This window comes from Carcharhinus amblyrhynchos, chromosome 7 (assembly GCF_965287045.1).
Source record: "Carcharhinus amblyrhynchos chromosome 7, sCarAmb.v2.hapA, whole genome shotgun sequence".
NCBI lineage: Eukaryota > Metazoa > Chordata > Chondrichthyes > Carcharhiniformes > Carcharhinidae > Carcharhinus > Carcharhinus amblyrhynchos.
In genome coordinates this window covers 58,636,773-58,653,900 of record NC_137330.1, presented here as the reverse complement: position 1 = coordinate 58,653,900, position 17,128 = coordinate 58,636,773, and the positions used below count along the sequence as shown (strand labels likewise).

General features: G+C 48.8%; 1 protein-coding gene across 1 annotated transcript in view; it reads right to left on the bottom strand.

The window, feature by feature from the left end:
* The window catches only part of LOC145344983 (intron Large complex component GCFC2-like), a 45,957-nt gene extending 33,293 nt beyond the window's left edge, over positions 1-12,664 (bottom strand). The window contains exons 1-4 of the mRNA XM_080192411.1: positions 12,311-12,664; positions 5,954-6,064; positions 4,128-4,286; positions 1,723-1,950 (exon numbers count right to left, since the gene is read on the bottom strand). Of these exons, the coding sequence (XP_080048537.1) occupies positions 1,723-1,950; positions 4,128-4,286; positions 5,954-6,064; positions 12,311-12,644 (832 nt within the window). The 5' untranslated portion in view covers positions 12,645-12,664. The remainder of the gene's footprint in view (positions 1-1,722; positions 1,951-4,127; positions 4,287-5,953; positions 6,065-12,310) is intronic.
* Between the last annotated feature and the right edge of the window lie 4,464 nt (positions 12,665-17,128).

Here is a 17,128-nt window from a genome sequence, read left to right as displayed (position 1 = left end):
CAAACCATGCATTCCAAATCATCATAATCTGCTATATAAAATAAATTCTCATCCCAGCTGTGTTTTTTGCCAATTACTTTATAAGTGCCCTCTAGTTACCAATCCTCCTGCCATAGCTTCTTCTAAGATGCATCTTGCAAATATTTGGAGAAGAGAATTAAAATAATACTGGGTTGGGGAAAGGTCACAAGGCAGCAACCATCCAATTGCAAACATCAGGGAAAACATGCCCATTTAGTATTTTGCTGTACTTGCAAAAATCTTCAAATCAGCTCCATTTGGTAAAAGACCAAGATGTCATCTCAACTTCAGCCAGAAATTTAAAAATTTCTTTCAACCTTTGGAATTACAACTGATTAATAAATTACAGCTTATTACTCAACCAAACACCACCAGACTATTAGGACTGAACTTGTGCTCTTATCCTTTAACCTATCTCTCTCCCTCTAAATAAAAGGGGATGCTATGGGTGCCCTCATGATTTTAGCTATGCCTATCTTTTTGTAGGATATGCCAAACATTTCTTCTTCCAGTCCTTCTTCGGCCCCTTCCTTCAAATCTTCTTCTGGTACATGGATGACAATACCGGTGCCCTGTCCTGATCTCACCTTGAATGGGAAAACTTGCTCAACTTTGCTTCCAATTTTCACCTCTTAGTTTCACATTACTTATGGCACTTTCCCAAGTAAACACAGGAGATGTGACCCTTTTCCCTCCCACCTCCTAAGATCCCAAATACTCCTTCCAGGTGAAGCAGTGATTTGCCTCTTTCAATCTAGTTTACTTTATCTGCTGTTCACAATGTGGTCTCTTCTATGTTAGGAAGATGCAACACAGATTGGGTGACCGCTTTGTGGAACACCTCTGTTCAGTCTGCATGTGTCACCCTGAGATTCAGGTCGCTTGTTAGTTTAATTTTCCATTTTGTTATTATGGTGACATTTTTGTTCTTGGCTGACTGCACTGTTTCAGTGAACCTCAACATAAACTTAAAGAATAACACCTCATCTTTCACTTAAGCACTTTATAGCCTTTGGGACTGAATACAGAGTACAACAATTTCAGACTAATCTTGGCACACGTTTTGTTTACTTTGCAATGTTTTGTTTTTATTTTCCTTTTTTCCAGTTTTCAGTCTGCAGCACCTATTCTAGGCACATGTTTTGTTTCATTCCCTGCCCCATCACCATTTACTTTTACCCTGGAAGACTAAATTTTCTGTCTCTCGCCTTATCACAGACTTTCCTTTGTCCTTACCCCAATCACTCCTTTCTCAAAACCTATTACATTTCTAACTTTTCTCAGTTCTGATGAAAAGTCACAGCCCAGAAACGTTAACTCTGTTTCTCGCTCTACAAATGCTGCCATAACCTGCCGAGTATTTCTCACATTTCCTGCATCCACAGTATTTTGCTTTACAACCAATAGATCATGGTCTATGTTCATTTTAATTGTTTTATCAATCAATCAGAAAATGAAGAGAAGTTAGGGATTGTACGGTCAAGTAACTCAGGTGTTTATGCTTCCTTCATACGTACAATTTAGTGGCCTACATTGCCCTGCATTACATCAGTAGAGAAACTTCAAAAGGTACTTCACTGGCTCTGAATCACTTTGACACATCCTGAGATTGTGAAATGCACTATATAAATGCAAGTTCTTTTGTTCCTTAACTATCCTTATCATTTGCAAGTATGACATTATGTGGATCCAGAGTCTTACCAATTACATCTGCCATTCTCTGTCTTTGTGTTTTCAATTGCTTGGTGAAGTCTATCCTTCTCTCATGGTCATCAAGCTCATCATCACTGATTAGATCTTCTTCATTCAATTTTGGTGCTGAAATATCACTTCTTCCACATGAGTGCAGAGGAATAAAGTCAGCATGGGCTCTAGCTACCTGTCGCTTTTTACGAGCAGCTTGGATGTACCTGGCATTTGGAATTTCACCTGTACTGAACAGAACATATAGCAAGGACAAGAAACAAAATCTATACAAAGGTACAAAATGCAACATTTTAAAACTAACAACAGAAAACTGGACTTTAGTTCCTTCAGTCCATAATTTGGTTACAAATCTGTACTTTTAAATCCGTGGTAACATTCTTGGGCACACTTCTTCAGCCAAAACATGCTACAACCATTAACCAAATGCATTTACACAGGCCATGCTTGACCGCTTTTTGTAAGTTATCATTTGTGAAAGATTTATTTACATTGTAAATTATTTTTATTTAGATTAAGTTACAGAAAAATGAAAAGTACCAACCTGCCCAATGACAGAAAACATCAATATAATTTATGTTCTTCCAACTTGACAGTGTTCTAGGGGTGAACAGCTTATCAAAGTTATAGAATGAAAGTGCGCATTTTTTAAGCTCTGTTAACATAAAATACTTCAAGTCACCTTGTAGGAAGTATAATCAAACAAATACTGTGATGTGGAGATACCGGTGTTGGACTGGAGTAGACAAGCTAAGCGGTCACATGACACCAAGGCATAGTCCTCTGTTTGGAATCATAAGTTTTTGGAGCGCTGCTCCTTCAATAGGTGGCCTGACAAAAGAGCAGCGCTCCGAAAGCTTGTGACTTCAAATAAGCCTGCTGGATTATAACCTGCTATCGTGGGGCCTCTTAAACAAATACTGACACCAAGTCAAAGGAGGAGACATCAGAACAAGTGACCAAATGCTGGGTCAAAGAGGTAAGTTTTAAGCAGCATCTTAAAAGAACTGAAAAGTAGAGCAAAGATATCTGTGGAGGAAAACCCAGAGCAATGGGTTTAGATGGTTTAAGGCACAGCCATCAAAGGTGGCAGGAAGCCAAATCAGGGATCCATAACTGGACAGAATTGGAAGAACACAGAATTCTCAGAGACTCATAGGGCTGGAGGAATGGCAGAGGTACAGGCCATCAACTAGATGTGGCAGGACTGCAAAGTTTTGAACTGATCCATTGGCTATGGGGTCACTTAACCCTGTCTAAACCATACCACTTCTGCTGTTTAGCATATATGTAGCCCTGTGTTCTAGCTTCACCAGGCTGGCACCTAATTTTCATGTTTGCCTCGTGGTGCTTCTGGAATGCCTTCCTGCACTCATCATTGAAAAAGGGCCAGCTGCCCATCTAGATGGTAATGGAAGAGTGAGAGAAATGTTAGGTTTTGAGGCTATAGATTGTCATAGAATGTAATTCTACTGCAGCCTCCCATCTTCTCATGCATATCATCTTTGTAACAAATATTTTCTGAATTTTATTCAATGCTTTTTCCATAGTAAAGACCAAAGCTGTGCACAATGCCCCGGGTGCAGCTTAATAGTACTAGTAACCATGTGGAGGGAGTAGAGAAGCTGGAATTATTCTCCTTAGAAAGGAGAGATTTGAATGGTTAAAAATTATGAAGGAGTTGAATAGGTAGCTGCAGAAAAACTGTTTCCACCAGAAGGATGGTTGGGGACCAAAGAACACAGATTTAAAAATGTACCGAGCAACAAAAAATCCAGCAAGGATAAGGTGACTTTTTTTATTTTTACGCAGAGTGTTATGATGATTTGAATGTATTACCTAAAAAAAAGTCTTGGAATTAGATTCAGCAGTAAATTTTCAAAGAAAATATTGTATATACTTGAAAAGGTCAAACACGCAGCGCTATAAAAAAAAGAAACTAATGTGACTAATTAGATAGCTTTTTCAAACAAGCAGCACACATACTCTGAACATAATAGTCTCCTTCTGTACTGCATGCTTCTATTCAATGAACCGGCTTTATTATTTTTGAATTCAACCTGCTGTTTGTAGGTGCTATGCAGTAAACTCTACTGCAAAATGTGTGTCCATGAGCAAGCAGCACACCCAAATGTAGAAAAATAAGCTGCAAAAGATGCTTTGTGTATAAACATGTTGAGCAGAATTCCTGCCACAGGAATCGTAGCAGGCAGGCATGGACTACGTAAAGGTCAGTTGACTTCAAATGGGGCTTTCTGCTTTTGGAGTAAGCACAGCCAGAAAGTCCCACCCATTGTCTGCGAATGAGAAGAGCAACTACCATCCGAATCTCTCCCAGTACTTTACCAAACCAACAAGGGTAAAAATATCAATGCTCATTAGCTGCATTTGAATTCCCAAACCTGGTTGTATTCTGTGCTGGAATACCCTGCAAGTCTCAGATTCATCAACTCTTGAACTAATTTCCTCTTCACTTTCTGTTTGCACGTCCAATGTCTCCTCCTCAGAACCACTTCCTTCCTGAACTTTTGTCTGTGCGGAATCATGAAGAATTTGCTCATCTAGTCAAAGAGAATACAGTATACATGAGTAACAATAAATCTACATATGGAGTGACAGAATACAGTCCAAGTCAGTTGATTTTTCATGCGCTGTGCTGTTCTTTCTCAGCACGTGGCATCCAAATTTTACACTATTCCTGTTCTGTCTGTAAGCTCAACCAAACATAATTAATCTTAAACTATCATTTTCACCTAACTAAAGAATGTTACTGTGGGAAGGTTAAAGAAGAACTAAGCTATAGTAAAATAGAGACTTACTGTGAAGCAGTTTCAATTCCAGAACAAAAGATTAAAGAAGAGGGGAGAAATGGTGTTGAATAACGGTTATGGTTTATATGATATCAATACATTAACCGTTCCATGGAAATTCCTACTTAGTACCTTACTCTAAGCTTTCAGATAGTGAAGGCTCGTCCACCAATGGTGGTTCTTGGGAGGCCAGCTTCGAAGAGGCAACAAATGGTTGGTATTGCCTCGGTAGCAGTGGGAAAATCAGAAGATCTTGGACAGTCAATGTTCCAGAGGTAGAAATAAATTCTGGTCATGGATAATGGGTGGAATTGAAAGATCAGCTCAGGATACAACACCATCCTTGGGATGCATATAACTTGCTCAGCCAGAGAAGAGAGGAATTAGGGGTCTGGGTGCATGGGAAGAATAAAAGAGTTTTTGGCTGAAAACAGCCAAGATGCTTATGGTCTTCTTGATATTTAACTGGTTCACCATGACTCATGGGATAGAGAAATAAAACAAGGTGTATGGTTTTAATTTAGGTTATTTATTCATGTCTCAAGGAGGCTCACTGATTTATACTGCAATGAAGTCACTGTGAAAATCCTCTAGCCACCACACTCTCGCACCTGTTCAAGAACACTGGGAGAACTGAGCATGGCCAATACCCATTTAAGACAGATGAGGAAAATGTTTCGCTCTGAGGGACCAAGAGGTGGTTGAAGCAATCTTTGAATATCTTTAAGGCAGAAGTAGATGAAAGGTGATCAATAGGCAAGAATACAAAATTGAGGTTAAAATTAGATCAGGCATGATCTTACTGGGTGGCTGAAGGGACCGGGTGGCCTACGTCTACTTGTATGTATGTACACCAGAGTTTATCTCCATTCTGTGATGATTCCACCAAAAACACTGAAGTCAGCCTCAGCGTCACAGATTCAGGGAAGGGAAAATCAGATAGACTTTATTCTCGTGTGAACACCAACCAAGATAGGATCAAACTCAGCTGTGGTATTGAATATCTGAGCAGCAATCACCATGAAGACTCACATGTGAATGATTGGCACGTATCAGAAGATGGCCTGTGACTAAGGAATCATATCCAAGCAAGAGGGGAGGTGAGAAAATAAAAATATGACTAAAAAATAAAAAAAGAAAAATGCATACGTAACAACAGTATTACAAACAATCAATAAATTCAGATTACTCCTATAAAAATAGCAACACAGTTTTGAGGTTTATTTGAAGAGTGAGTTTGACAAGTACAAAAGCACCATAAAGTATAAATTATGTTACTGAACAAGAAGAGTTCAAGTATCTACCACCAAAGTATACAGACAACAAACACCTAATGAGAAACATTTTCCAAGAATCACTTTTTGTGCAGTTGTCACATACATAGTTTCAAATGTTTTGATGATCCTGAGAAAGTTTACCTTTTGCGTTATCCTCATGTTTTTCAACATTATTCTGTTTTTTGTTTTTCCAATGTGATGAAAATAAAATGGTGTTTCCAGTCTTTTTTACTTTAAATTCTTCTTCACCCTCTATATTTAGAAGAAAAAAATATTTTATAGGTTATATAGTTAGCTGTTAAAATAGAGGTGAATAAGATTATCAGATGAAACTTATCACATCAATTATCCCACTCATGCACCCCTTTAATGGTCAGGAAACAAAGACATAATTGAAACAATCAGGATCTGATATTGTAGAGTGTACGAAAAACAGATGCCTGCCAATAAGATACAAGACTGAATTTCACTGTTCTAACAAAATTCAATAAGTTCCTTGCATTCCCACTATTAACTACTTTTAGATTCTTCCTTACACATCAGATAATACTTCTGGTTATTCAGAAGTGCTTTGAGTTCAAGTTGCCAATATTTTAGTATAGTGTAGCGCAAAATTAAGCTTACAAATCAGATTCAATTTCAGGCTCATGCAATGTTCTCTCTCTTCATGTAGCATCCTTATTGTCCAAAGGTTGCTAATCATGTATCATAATGGAGCAAGGTGAGGAAGCAGACACCAAGATCACCTCAGCCAGATAGAGTTACCACACTCCAACCATATAACCAACTGAGCTATCCTGCGCTGGGTTAGGCATTATAATGAGGGAAGGGCCAATTCACGTTCTTACTCACTGCTGCTCAGTGACACTATCTGTAACATCGATGGATGTACTGTATACACACACACTTCCATCTGAGGGCAGAATTCAGTAAGACCAAAGTCATTACCAATATTCTTATCACCCAGTTTACAATCACGATCATGGTTCATTTGAAGAATGACGTGATGAAATACCAGAGGACTGTTGATATAGGTCTATACTTATAGAAATAACACAAAGTTGTTGATTCTCTTTGATAACTTATATTGAGCCAGATACTTATGATTGTATTGTAGTACCAGAGGTTTTTGCTGTGAGTGCACTATTGGAAAATGTAGCAGATATCTTGTGCCATTCCACTGAGGCATCAGACAGTTTTACAGAACCAGCTCCTAAAATATAACCAGCAAAATTATTCTTTATGTTCTTCAATTTTCATAAGATGTGCATTCTCAGGCTGTTCGACGGTAAATCCACATCTGGCACGTGGGAGTCTTTTAAGGAGCAGTTGATAGGGCTGCAGGACAGGCAAGTGCCTATAAAAAGGGAGGATAGAAAAGGTAGGATTCGAGAGCCGTGGATAACCAGTGAAATTGTGGGTCTAATCAAAAAGAAAAAAAGAGGCATACGTAAAGTCTAGGCAGCTAAAAACAGATGGAGCACTGGAAGAATACAGAGAAAGTAGAAAAGAACTCAAACAGGGAGTTAGAAGGACAAAAGGGGGTCACAAAATGTCCTTGGCAGACAGGATTAAGGAGAATCCTAAGGCATTTTATACATACGTTAGGAACAAGAGGATTGTCAGGGAAAGAATCGGACCTCTCAGGGACAAAGGAGGGGAATTATGGTTGGAACCCAAGGAAGTAGGTGAGATCCTAAACAAATACTTTGCATCAGTATTCACAAAGGAGAGGGACACATTGATTGGTAGTGTCTCAGAGGGATGTGTTGACTCGTTAGAAAAAATCTCAATTACAAGGGAGGACGTGTTAGGTTTTTTAGGAAACATTAAGACAGACAAATCCCCAGGGCTTGATGGCATCTATCCTAGACTGCTCAGGGAGACAAGAGATGAAGTTGCTGGGCCTCTAACAGAAATCTTCGTCTCTTCACTGGACACAGGTGAAGGCCCAGAGGATTGGAGGATAGCAAATGTGGTCCCATTGTTTAAGAAGGGTAGCAAGGGTAACCTGGGTAATTATAGGCCAGTGAGCTTGACATCCATGGTAGGGGAATCGTTGGAGAAGATTCTTAGAGATAGGATGTATGCACATTTAGAACTGAGTAATCTCATTAGCAATAGACAGCATTGTTTTTGTACTAGGGAGGTCATGCCTCACAAATTTGATTCTTTTTTGAGGAGGTGACAAAAACGATTGATGAGAGAAGGGCCATGCATGTCGTCTATGAATTTTAGTAAAGTGTTCGACAAGGTCCCTCATGGCAGGCTGATGCAAAAGGTTAAATCTCACGGGATAAAAGGTGAGCTAGCTGGATGGGTGGAGAACTGGCTTGGCCTTAGAAGACAAAGGGTAGCACTGGAAGGGTCTTTTTCCAGTTGGAAGTCTGTGACTAGTGATATTCCGCAGGGCTCTGTACTGGGACCTCTGTTGTTTGTGACATACATAAATGGTTTGGAAGATGATGTAGCTGATCAGTAAGTTTGCAGACGACACAAAGATTGCTGGAGTTGCGGATATTGATGAACATTGTCAGAGAATACAGCAGGATATAGATAGGCTGGAAAATTGGGCCGAGAAATGGCAGATGGAATTTAATCCAGATAAATGCGAAGTGATGCATTTTGGTAGATCAAATGTAGGGGGGAGCTACACAATAAATGGCAGAACCATCAGGAGTATAGACACACAGGGGGACCTGGGTGTGCAAGTCCACAGATCCTTAAAGGTGACAGCACAGGTGGAGAGGGTGGTGGAGAAAGCATATGGCATGCTTGCCTTTATAGGACGGGGCATAGAGTATAAAAGTTGGCATATGACGTTGCAGCTATATAAAGCGTTGGTTAGGCCACATTTGGAACACTGTGTCCAATTCTGGTCGCCACACTATCAGAATGACGTGAAGGCTTTGGAGAGAGTACAGAAAAGGTTTACCAGGATGTTGCCTGCTATGGAGGGTCTTAGCTCTGAGGAGAGATTGGGTAAACTGGGGTTGACAGAGGATGAGGGGCGACCTAATAGAGGTGTATAAAATTATAAAGGGCGTAGATAGGGTGAACAGTGGGAAGCTTTTTCCCAGGTCAGAGGTGACGAACATAAGGGGTCACAAGTTCAAGGTGGGGGGGGGGGCAAGGTTCAACACAGATGTCAGGGGGACATATTTTATACAGAGGGTGGTGGGGGCCTGGAATGCACTGCCAAGCAAGGTGGTTGAGGCGGACACTCTGGGATCTTTTAAGACTTATCTAGATAGCCACATGAACAGACTGGGAATAGAGGGATACAAGCGAATGGTCTAGTTGGGTGCATGAGTGGCGTAGGCTTGGAGGGCCAAAGGGCCTGTTCCTGTGGTGTATTGTTCTTTGAAAACATGTGACATATGTAAATTCCATTTGTAAGGAAAGGTACCAATATTTTTATAAATCTGTCTACCAGAGTAAACCAAAACACATCCTCAAATACATTCCCAAATTTGATCTAAATTGCAAAGCGGCCCAAACATGAACTGAAATTGATTAAATAATAATTATCATGACCAGCTGAGACTATAGCAGTGACTTGAAGACATAAGATCAAATTGAAGAATTTAATCCGGAGCTTGATCAAATAACCTTGAGTGTCTTTTGTACAGGTTGGTGTTCATCACAATAACATCTTATGTGACTGTGACAAAGGGAAACTTTCACTCCTTTTCCTTCTCAACTTGTCTGCAGCCTTTGACACAGGTGACCACACCACCCTCCTTCAATATCTCTTTGCCATCATGCAGCTCAGTTAGAACTTCTCTCATCTTGTTCCATTCCTCCCCATCTAATCATAGCCAGAATAGTACTTGCAATGGTTTCTCTTCTTGATCCCAAGGATGGATCCTTGCGCCCCCCCCCCCTCCTATTTCTCATCTGCATGCTGCCCCTCCGTGACATCATCCACAAGCAGTGTTAATTTCCACATGTACCTCACTGCCAACTCTCCCAATTCCTTCAATGATGCAAAATCATTGGACTGCTTATCTGACATCTACTGAGGTGAAATTCCCACCAATAGTGGGAACACTTAAGCCACAGCTTCAGTCCCCACTCAACTCCCTTCTACAGCTACCAATTCCATCTCTTGCCTTGACAACAATCTGAGATTAAACCAGTCTGCTGGCAAACTTCATACCACATTTCACCCTGAAATGTGCTACCAACCTCATATTCATGTCATCATTAAGATTACCTATTTCTATCTCCTTAACATCACCTAACTTTGTGCTGTCTCACTTATCTCCTTGCTGAAACCCTTAATTCATTTCTAAGTTACCTCCACACTTGATCTTTCCAATGCACTCGTGACTGGCTTCCCACATTCTACACTGTATATGTGAAGTCACTCAAATTTTCACTGTTGTGTCTTAACTCATACCAATTCTTGTTCCACTATTACCCCCCTCCTTGCTGACTAACACTGGTTCCCAATCAAACAAAGTCTTGATGTTAAAATTCTCATCCTTGTTTTGAAATCCTTCCATGGCCTATCTCTGAAATCTCTTTCAACCAGGTGGCATGGTGGCACAGTGGTTAGCAGTGCTATCTCACAGCACCAGGGACCCGGTTCAATTCCGGCCTTGGGTGACTGTGTGAAGTTTGCACATTCTCCCCATGTCTGCGTGGGTTTCCTCCAGGTGCTCCACTCCAAAGATGTGCAAGTTAGGTGGATTGGATATGCTAAATTGCCACATCTACTATAGCTCCTCACACCCTGTTTCCTGTAAGCATTCCTCCCATTCTCCCAGTTTCCCCACCTCCATCATATCTGTTCTGATGCAAACTTTCAGAACAGCACTGCTGACATGTCTTCTGTTTTCTTGAATCACGCGCTCCCCACACTGTGGTTGATATGGTGTCCAACCATGTTTGACGTTTGTCCACCCAAGAGCCTCCGCATTCAAAAGATCATCCTCCACTATTTCCATCAACTGCAGCATTATGTTACCATCAAACATATCGTTCCCCTTTACTTCCTCATCAGCATTCAATAGGAACCATTCCTTCTTTGACACCCTGATCCACTCCTTCATCAACCCCCAACTCCTCACCCACCTCTGCATGCAATCACAGAAGGTGCAACGCCTGCCCTTTAACCTCCTCCCTCTTCCCCGTCCAAGGCCCAAACAATCCTTTCAGGTCAAGCAGTGTTTCACTTGCACCTCATTCAATTTTGTTTACTGTATTTGTTGCTCTTAATGCAGTCTCCTTTACGTTGTGGAGGCTAAACACAGGCTGGATGACTGCTTTGCGGAATAACTTCAAGCATTACCCTGACCTTCCTGTTGCTTGCCATTTCAACTCATACCATCCTTGACGTGCTGCCACATTCTAGTGCAGACCAATAGCTCATCTCCCAATTAGGCACTGTGCAGTCCTCTAGACTTCACATTGAGCTTGACAACTTTAGACCATGGACATTCTCTTCCATCTTGATCCCCTTTTTCAATTTTTTTTTACCCTTCCCATCTGTCACCTAAATGTTGCTTTCAAAGAGTGGTGATCCTTGTTCTGCTATTAACACATTCTGCTGTCTTACTTTTATGCCACTATCAGCAACTTTAGTCTTTAACACTACCATAACCCTCTTCGGTCCTTCGCCCATCACCCCAAACTCCCACCTATCCTTGACCATCTAGTTTGCTCCACCTGCTCCATCCCTTATTAAACAGTCTTAAAGCTATCACATTTCTGCCCCTCTTTAGCTCTGAAGCTAAAGACTCACAATGCTAAATATTTCCCTCAGCACGGATGTTATTAGATTTGCTGAGTTTTTCCAGCATTTTCTGTTTTCATTTCAGATTTCCAGCATCTACAGTATTTTATCTCTTAATCTGGCTTATTGTCACAGTTTGTTTTATAATACTCTTGTGAAACACCTTGACATGTTTATGGTGCTGTACAAACATAAGTTGTTACGCAAAGATTATATTTGAACTCCTACGCAACAATTTAAAATCTCAATTTCATCTCAATCATGGTTGTGCTATCATTTGCTGTTTGATTTATGCATCATTACTCTTGAGAAATATTGCATGTTTAGGTACTAAGGTTCTCCATCCTGATCTCTCTTGTATAATTGCCCATTTTATATGTACCACAGAGCTTTCAACAGGGAAAACTTGGGCCAATTTGGATCCAGGCGATTAAGATAGAAAAGGCACTACACAGTTTAGAATATAGTGCCATAAATTGCCAACTACTGCTTTCTGTTTCTATTTCCTCAGATGTTGAGTTCTCCCAGCATTTTGTGTTTTTAGTTACAGATTTCCGGCACACGCAGTACTTTGTTGCAGCATTGTTAGAATTTAAACAAACTGAGAGGTGTTTATTTTTCCCTGAGCGGTTGTATCAAAATAGTAATTGACAATCCCAAACAAAAATGAGTTAATTCTCGCTAAACGATCCAGGTCTGACAGCTCTTGAGGCTAACAAGTGGACTGTGGGGTAATACAGCGTGCAAGTGGTCACCTTCTCGATCACACCCAAAGCTCAGCAGGCTCTGGTCGCGGCTCCGAACGTGACTGGCAACTTTCACAGACTCGCCCTGAGCCCGTTTTCTGCATTCGGCTGCAGCCTCCTCGCTCTCGCACTCAGAGGCCGGGTTGGGGCTGGCAGACCGAGTGGCCCTGGAGGTGCAGCCCAAGCCCTGGGGCTGAGGCGGCTCCTGGTTGTCCTCCTCGCTGGACTCGCTCCTCCTGCGGCGGAAATTCCGCTTGGGCTTCTTTGGGAACATTCTCACGACAATCGACCCTCCGAACACGGCGGCCCCAACGTTCGCAACACGCGCGCCGGAAGCTGGCATGGATTCTTCCACTGCAGGCGGCGTGGGGGAAGGATGGATGCTAGGACTGATAAACACTAATCTTCAGCACTTCATATTAAACTTTAATCGCCACACAAAATGTAACTAAAGGTTAGTAATGAAATATTAGTGTCATTTTTTTGCTTTCATTTTTGTTAAAGCAAGATCGAAGAATTGTCTTTTACTCACCACTGCCCCCCCCCCCCCCCCCGCTTAATCCAGTGTATTAAATCAGAGATTCTGCGGTGTTCCAGTTGTTTGATGTCTGCAGCAAATATTGGAGTTTTGTGTAACGGAACAAAATGGTGTTTGAGAAAACGTCACATCATTTAAAAAGCGCAGATTGAGCCAACTCTGATCAGCTCGAGGTGCTTTGCCAATAAGGGTCGTATGAGAAAATGTTTCGAAGTTTCTTTCCCTTTCTTCCCAAGTGAACTATTGGACGGAATCTTGCCAAAAAAAAGGCAGTGTTGATTCCGGCGAGAAAACCAGCGTGTTCCTCTCCAGAGAAATTGGCACTTCTCTAAGCCCAGCTAATCATCAACCTTTTCACCATTCCCGATCATCGGCGCCTTCTCTGCCCCCAACTTTCACCCTCCACCCTCCACCCTCCACCTCCCCGACTTCCAACCCCCGACCCCACTTCCACCCCGCCCCACTTCCACCCTCCCCCACCCAGGCGCCCGCCCCACTTCCACCCTCCCCCACCCAGGCACCCGCCCGCCCCACTTCCACCCTCCCCCACCCAGTCACCCGCCCGCCCCACTTCCACCCTCCCCCACCCAGGCACCCGCCCGCCCCACTTCCACCCTCCCCCACCCAGTCACCCGCCCGCCCCACTTCCACCCTCCCCCACCCAGGCACCCGCCCGCCCCACTTCCACCCTCCCCCGCCCGCCCGCCCCACATCCACCCTCCCTCCCCACTTCCACCCTCCCTCCCCACTTCCACCCTCCCCCACCCAGGTGCCCGCCCCACTTCCACCCTCCCCCACCCAGGCGCCCGCCCCACTTCCACCCTCCCCCACCCAGGCGCCCGCCCCACTTCCACCCTCCCCCACCCAGGCACCCGCCCGCCCGCCGCACTTCCACCCGCCCGCCCGCCCCCACCCAGGCACCCGCCCGCCCCACTTCCACCCTCCCCCACCCGCCCGCCCCACTTCCACCCTCCCCCACCCAGGCGCCCGCCCCACTTCCACCCTCCCCCACCCAGGCGCCCGCCCCACTTCCACCCTCCCCCACCCAGGCACCCGCCCGCCCCACTTCCACCCGCCCGCCCGCCCCACTTCCACCCTCCCCCACCCGCCCGCCCCACTTCCACCCGCCTGCCCCACTTCCACCCTCCCCCACCCGCCCGCCCGCCCCACTTCCACCCTCCCCCACCCGCCCCACTTCCACCCTCCCCCACCCGCCCCACTTCCACCCTCCCCCACCCAGGCACCCGCCCGCCCGCCCCACTTCCACCCTCCCCCACCCAGGCACCCGCCCGCCCGCCCCACTTCCACCCTCCCCCACCCAGGCACCCGCCCGCCCGCCCCACTTCCACCCTCCCCCACCCAGGCACCCGCCCGCCCGCCCCACTTCCACCCTCCCCCACCCAGGCACCCGCCCGCCCGCCCCACTTCCACCCTCCCCCACCCAGGCACCCGCCCGCCCGCCCCACTTCCACCCTCCCCCACCCAGGCACCCGCCCGCCCGCCCCACTTCCACCCTCCCCCACCCAGGCACCCGCCCGCCCCACTTCCACCCTCCCCCACCCAGGCACCCGCCCGCCCGCCCCACTTCCACCCTCCCCCACCCAGGCACCCGCCCGCCCGCCCCACTTCCACCCTCCCCCACCCAGGCACCCGCCCGCCCGCCCCACTTCCACCCTCCCCCACCCAGGCACCCGCCCGCCCGCCCCACTTCCACCCTCCCCCACCCAGGCACCCGCCCGCCCGCCCCACTTCCACCCTCCCCCACCCAGGCACCCGCCCGCCCGCCCCACTTCCACCCTCCCCCACCCAGGCACCCGCCCGCCCGCCCCACTTCCACCCTCCCCCACCCAGGCACCCGCCCGCCCGCCCCACTTCCACCCTCCCCCACCCAGGCACCCGCCCGCCCGCCCCACTTCCACCCTCCCCCACCCAGGCACCCGCCCGCCCGCCCCACTTCCACCCTCCCCCACCCAGGCACCCGCCCGCCCGCCCCACTTCCACCCTCCCCCACCCAGGCACCCGCCCGCCCGCCCCACTTCCACCCTCCCCCACCCAGGCACCCGCCCGCCCGCCCCACTTCCATCCTCCCCCACCCAGGCACCCGCCCTCCCGCCCCACTTCCACCCTCCCCCACCCGCCGCCCCCCCCCACTTCCATCCACCCGCCCCCCCCACTTCCACCCTCCCCCACCCACTTCCACACCCCCCCACCCACTTCCACACCCACCCACCCCACCCACTTCCACACCCCCCCACCCACCCACCCCACCCACTTCCACACCCCCCCACCCACCCACCCCACCCACTTCCACACCCCCCCACCCACCCACCCCACCCACTTCACACCCCCCCACCCACTTCCACACCCACCCCACCCACTTCCACACCCCCCCACCCACCCACCCCACCCACTTCCACACCCACCCACCCCACCCACTTCCACACCCCCCCACCCACCCACTTCCACACCCCCCCACCCACCCACTTCCACACCCCCCCACCCACCCCACCCACTTCCACACCCACCCACCCCACCCACTTCCACACCCCCCCACCCACCCACCCCACCCACTTCCACACCCCCCCACCCACCCACCCCACCCACTTCCACACCCACCCACCCACCCCACCCACTTCCACACCCACCCACCCCACCCACTTCCACACCCCCCCACCCACCCACCCCACCCACTTCCACACCCCCCCACCCACCCACCCCACCCACTTCCACACCCCCCCACCCACCCACCCCACCCACTTCCACACCCCCCCACCCACCCACCCACCCCACCCACTTCCACACCCCCCCACCCACCCCACCCACTTCCACACCCCCCCACCCACCCCACCCACTTCCACACCCCCCCACCCACTTCCACACCCACCCACCCCACCCACTTCCACACCACCCACTTCCACACCCCCACCCCACCCACTTCCACACCCCCCCACCCACCCACCCCCCCCACTTCCACACCCCCCCACCCCCCCCACTTCCACACCCCCCCACCCCCCCCACTTCCACACCCCCCCACCCCACCCACTTCCACACCCCCCCACCCACTTCCACACCCCCCCACCCACCCACCCCACCCACTTCCACACCCACCCACCCCACCCACTTCCACACCCCCCACCCACCCACCCCACCCACTTCCACACCCCCCCACCCACCCACCCCACCCACTTCCACACCCACCCACCCCACCCACTTCCACACCCACCCACCCCACCCACTTCCACACCCACCCACCCCACCCACTTCCACACCCCCCCACCCACCCACTTCCACACCCCCCCACCCACCCACCCCACCCACTTCCACACCCCCCCACCCACTTCCACACCCCCCCACCCACCTCCACACCCCCCCCACTTCCACACCCCCCCACCCACCCACCCCACCCACTTCCACACCCACCCACCCACCCACCCCACCCACTTCCACACCCACCCACTTCCACACCCACCCACCCCACCCACTTCCACACCCCCCCACCCACCCACCCCACCCTCTTCCACACCCCCCCACCCACCCACCCCACCCACTTCCACCCCACCCACTTCCACACCACCCACTTCCACACCACCCACCCCACCCACTTCCACACCACCCACTTCCACACACCCCCACCCACCCACCCCACCCACTTCCACACCCCCCCACCCACCCACCCCACCCACTTCCACACCCCCCCACCCACCCACCCCACCCACTTCCACACCCCCCCCACCCACCCACCCACCCACCCCACCCACTTCCACACCCCCCCACCCACTTCCACACCCCCCCACCCACCCCACCCACTTCCACACCCACCCACCCACCCACCCCACCCACTTCCGCACCCCCCCACCCACCCACCCCACCCACTTCCGCACCCCCCCACCCACCCACCCCACCCACTTCCGCACCCCCCCACCCACCCACCCCACCCACTTCCGCACCCCCCCACCCACCCACCCCACCCACTTCCGCACCCCCCCACCCACCCACCCCACCCACTTCCACACCCCCCCACCCACCCACCCCACCCACTTCCACACCCCCCCACCCACCCACCCCACCCACTTCCACACCCCCCCACCCACTTCCACACCCACCCCCCACCCACTTCCACACCCACCCACCCACCCACCCCCCACCCACTTCCACACCCCACCCACTTCCACACCCCACCCACTTCCACACCCACCCTGCTGCCTCAGACTTTGGGGTTACGGGGGCGGGGGCGGGGGCGGGGGGGGGGGGTAAGTCTGAGGCAGCATTCACCCCCATTACCATTAGGC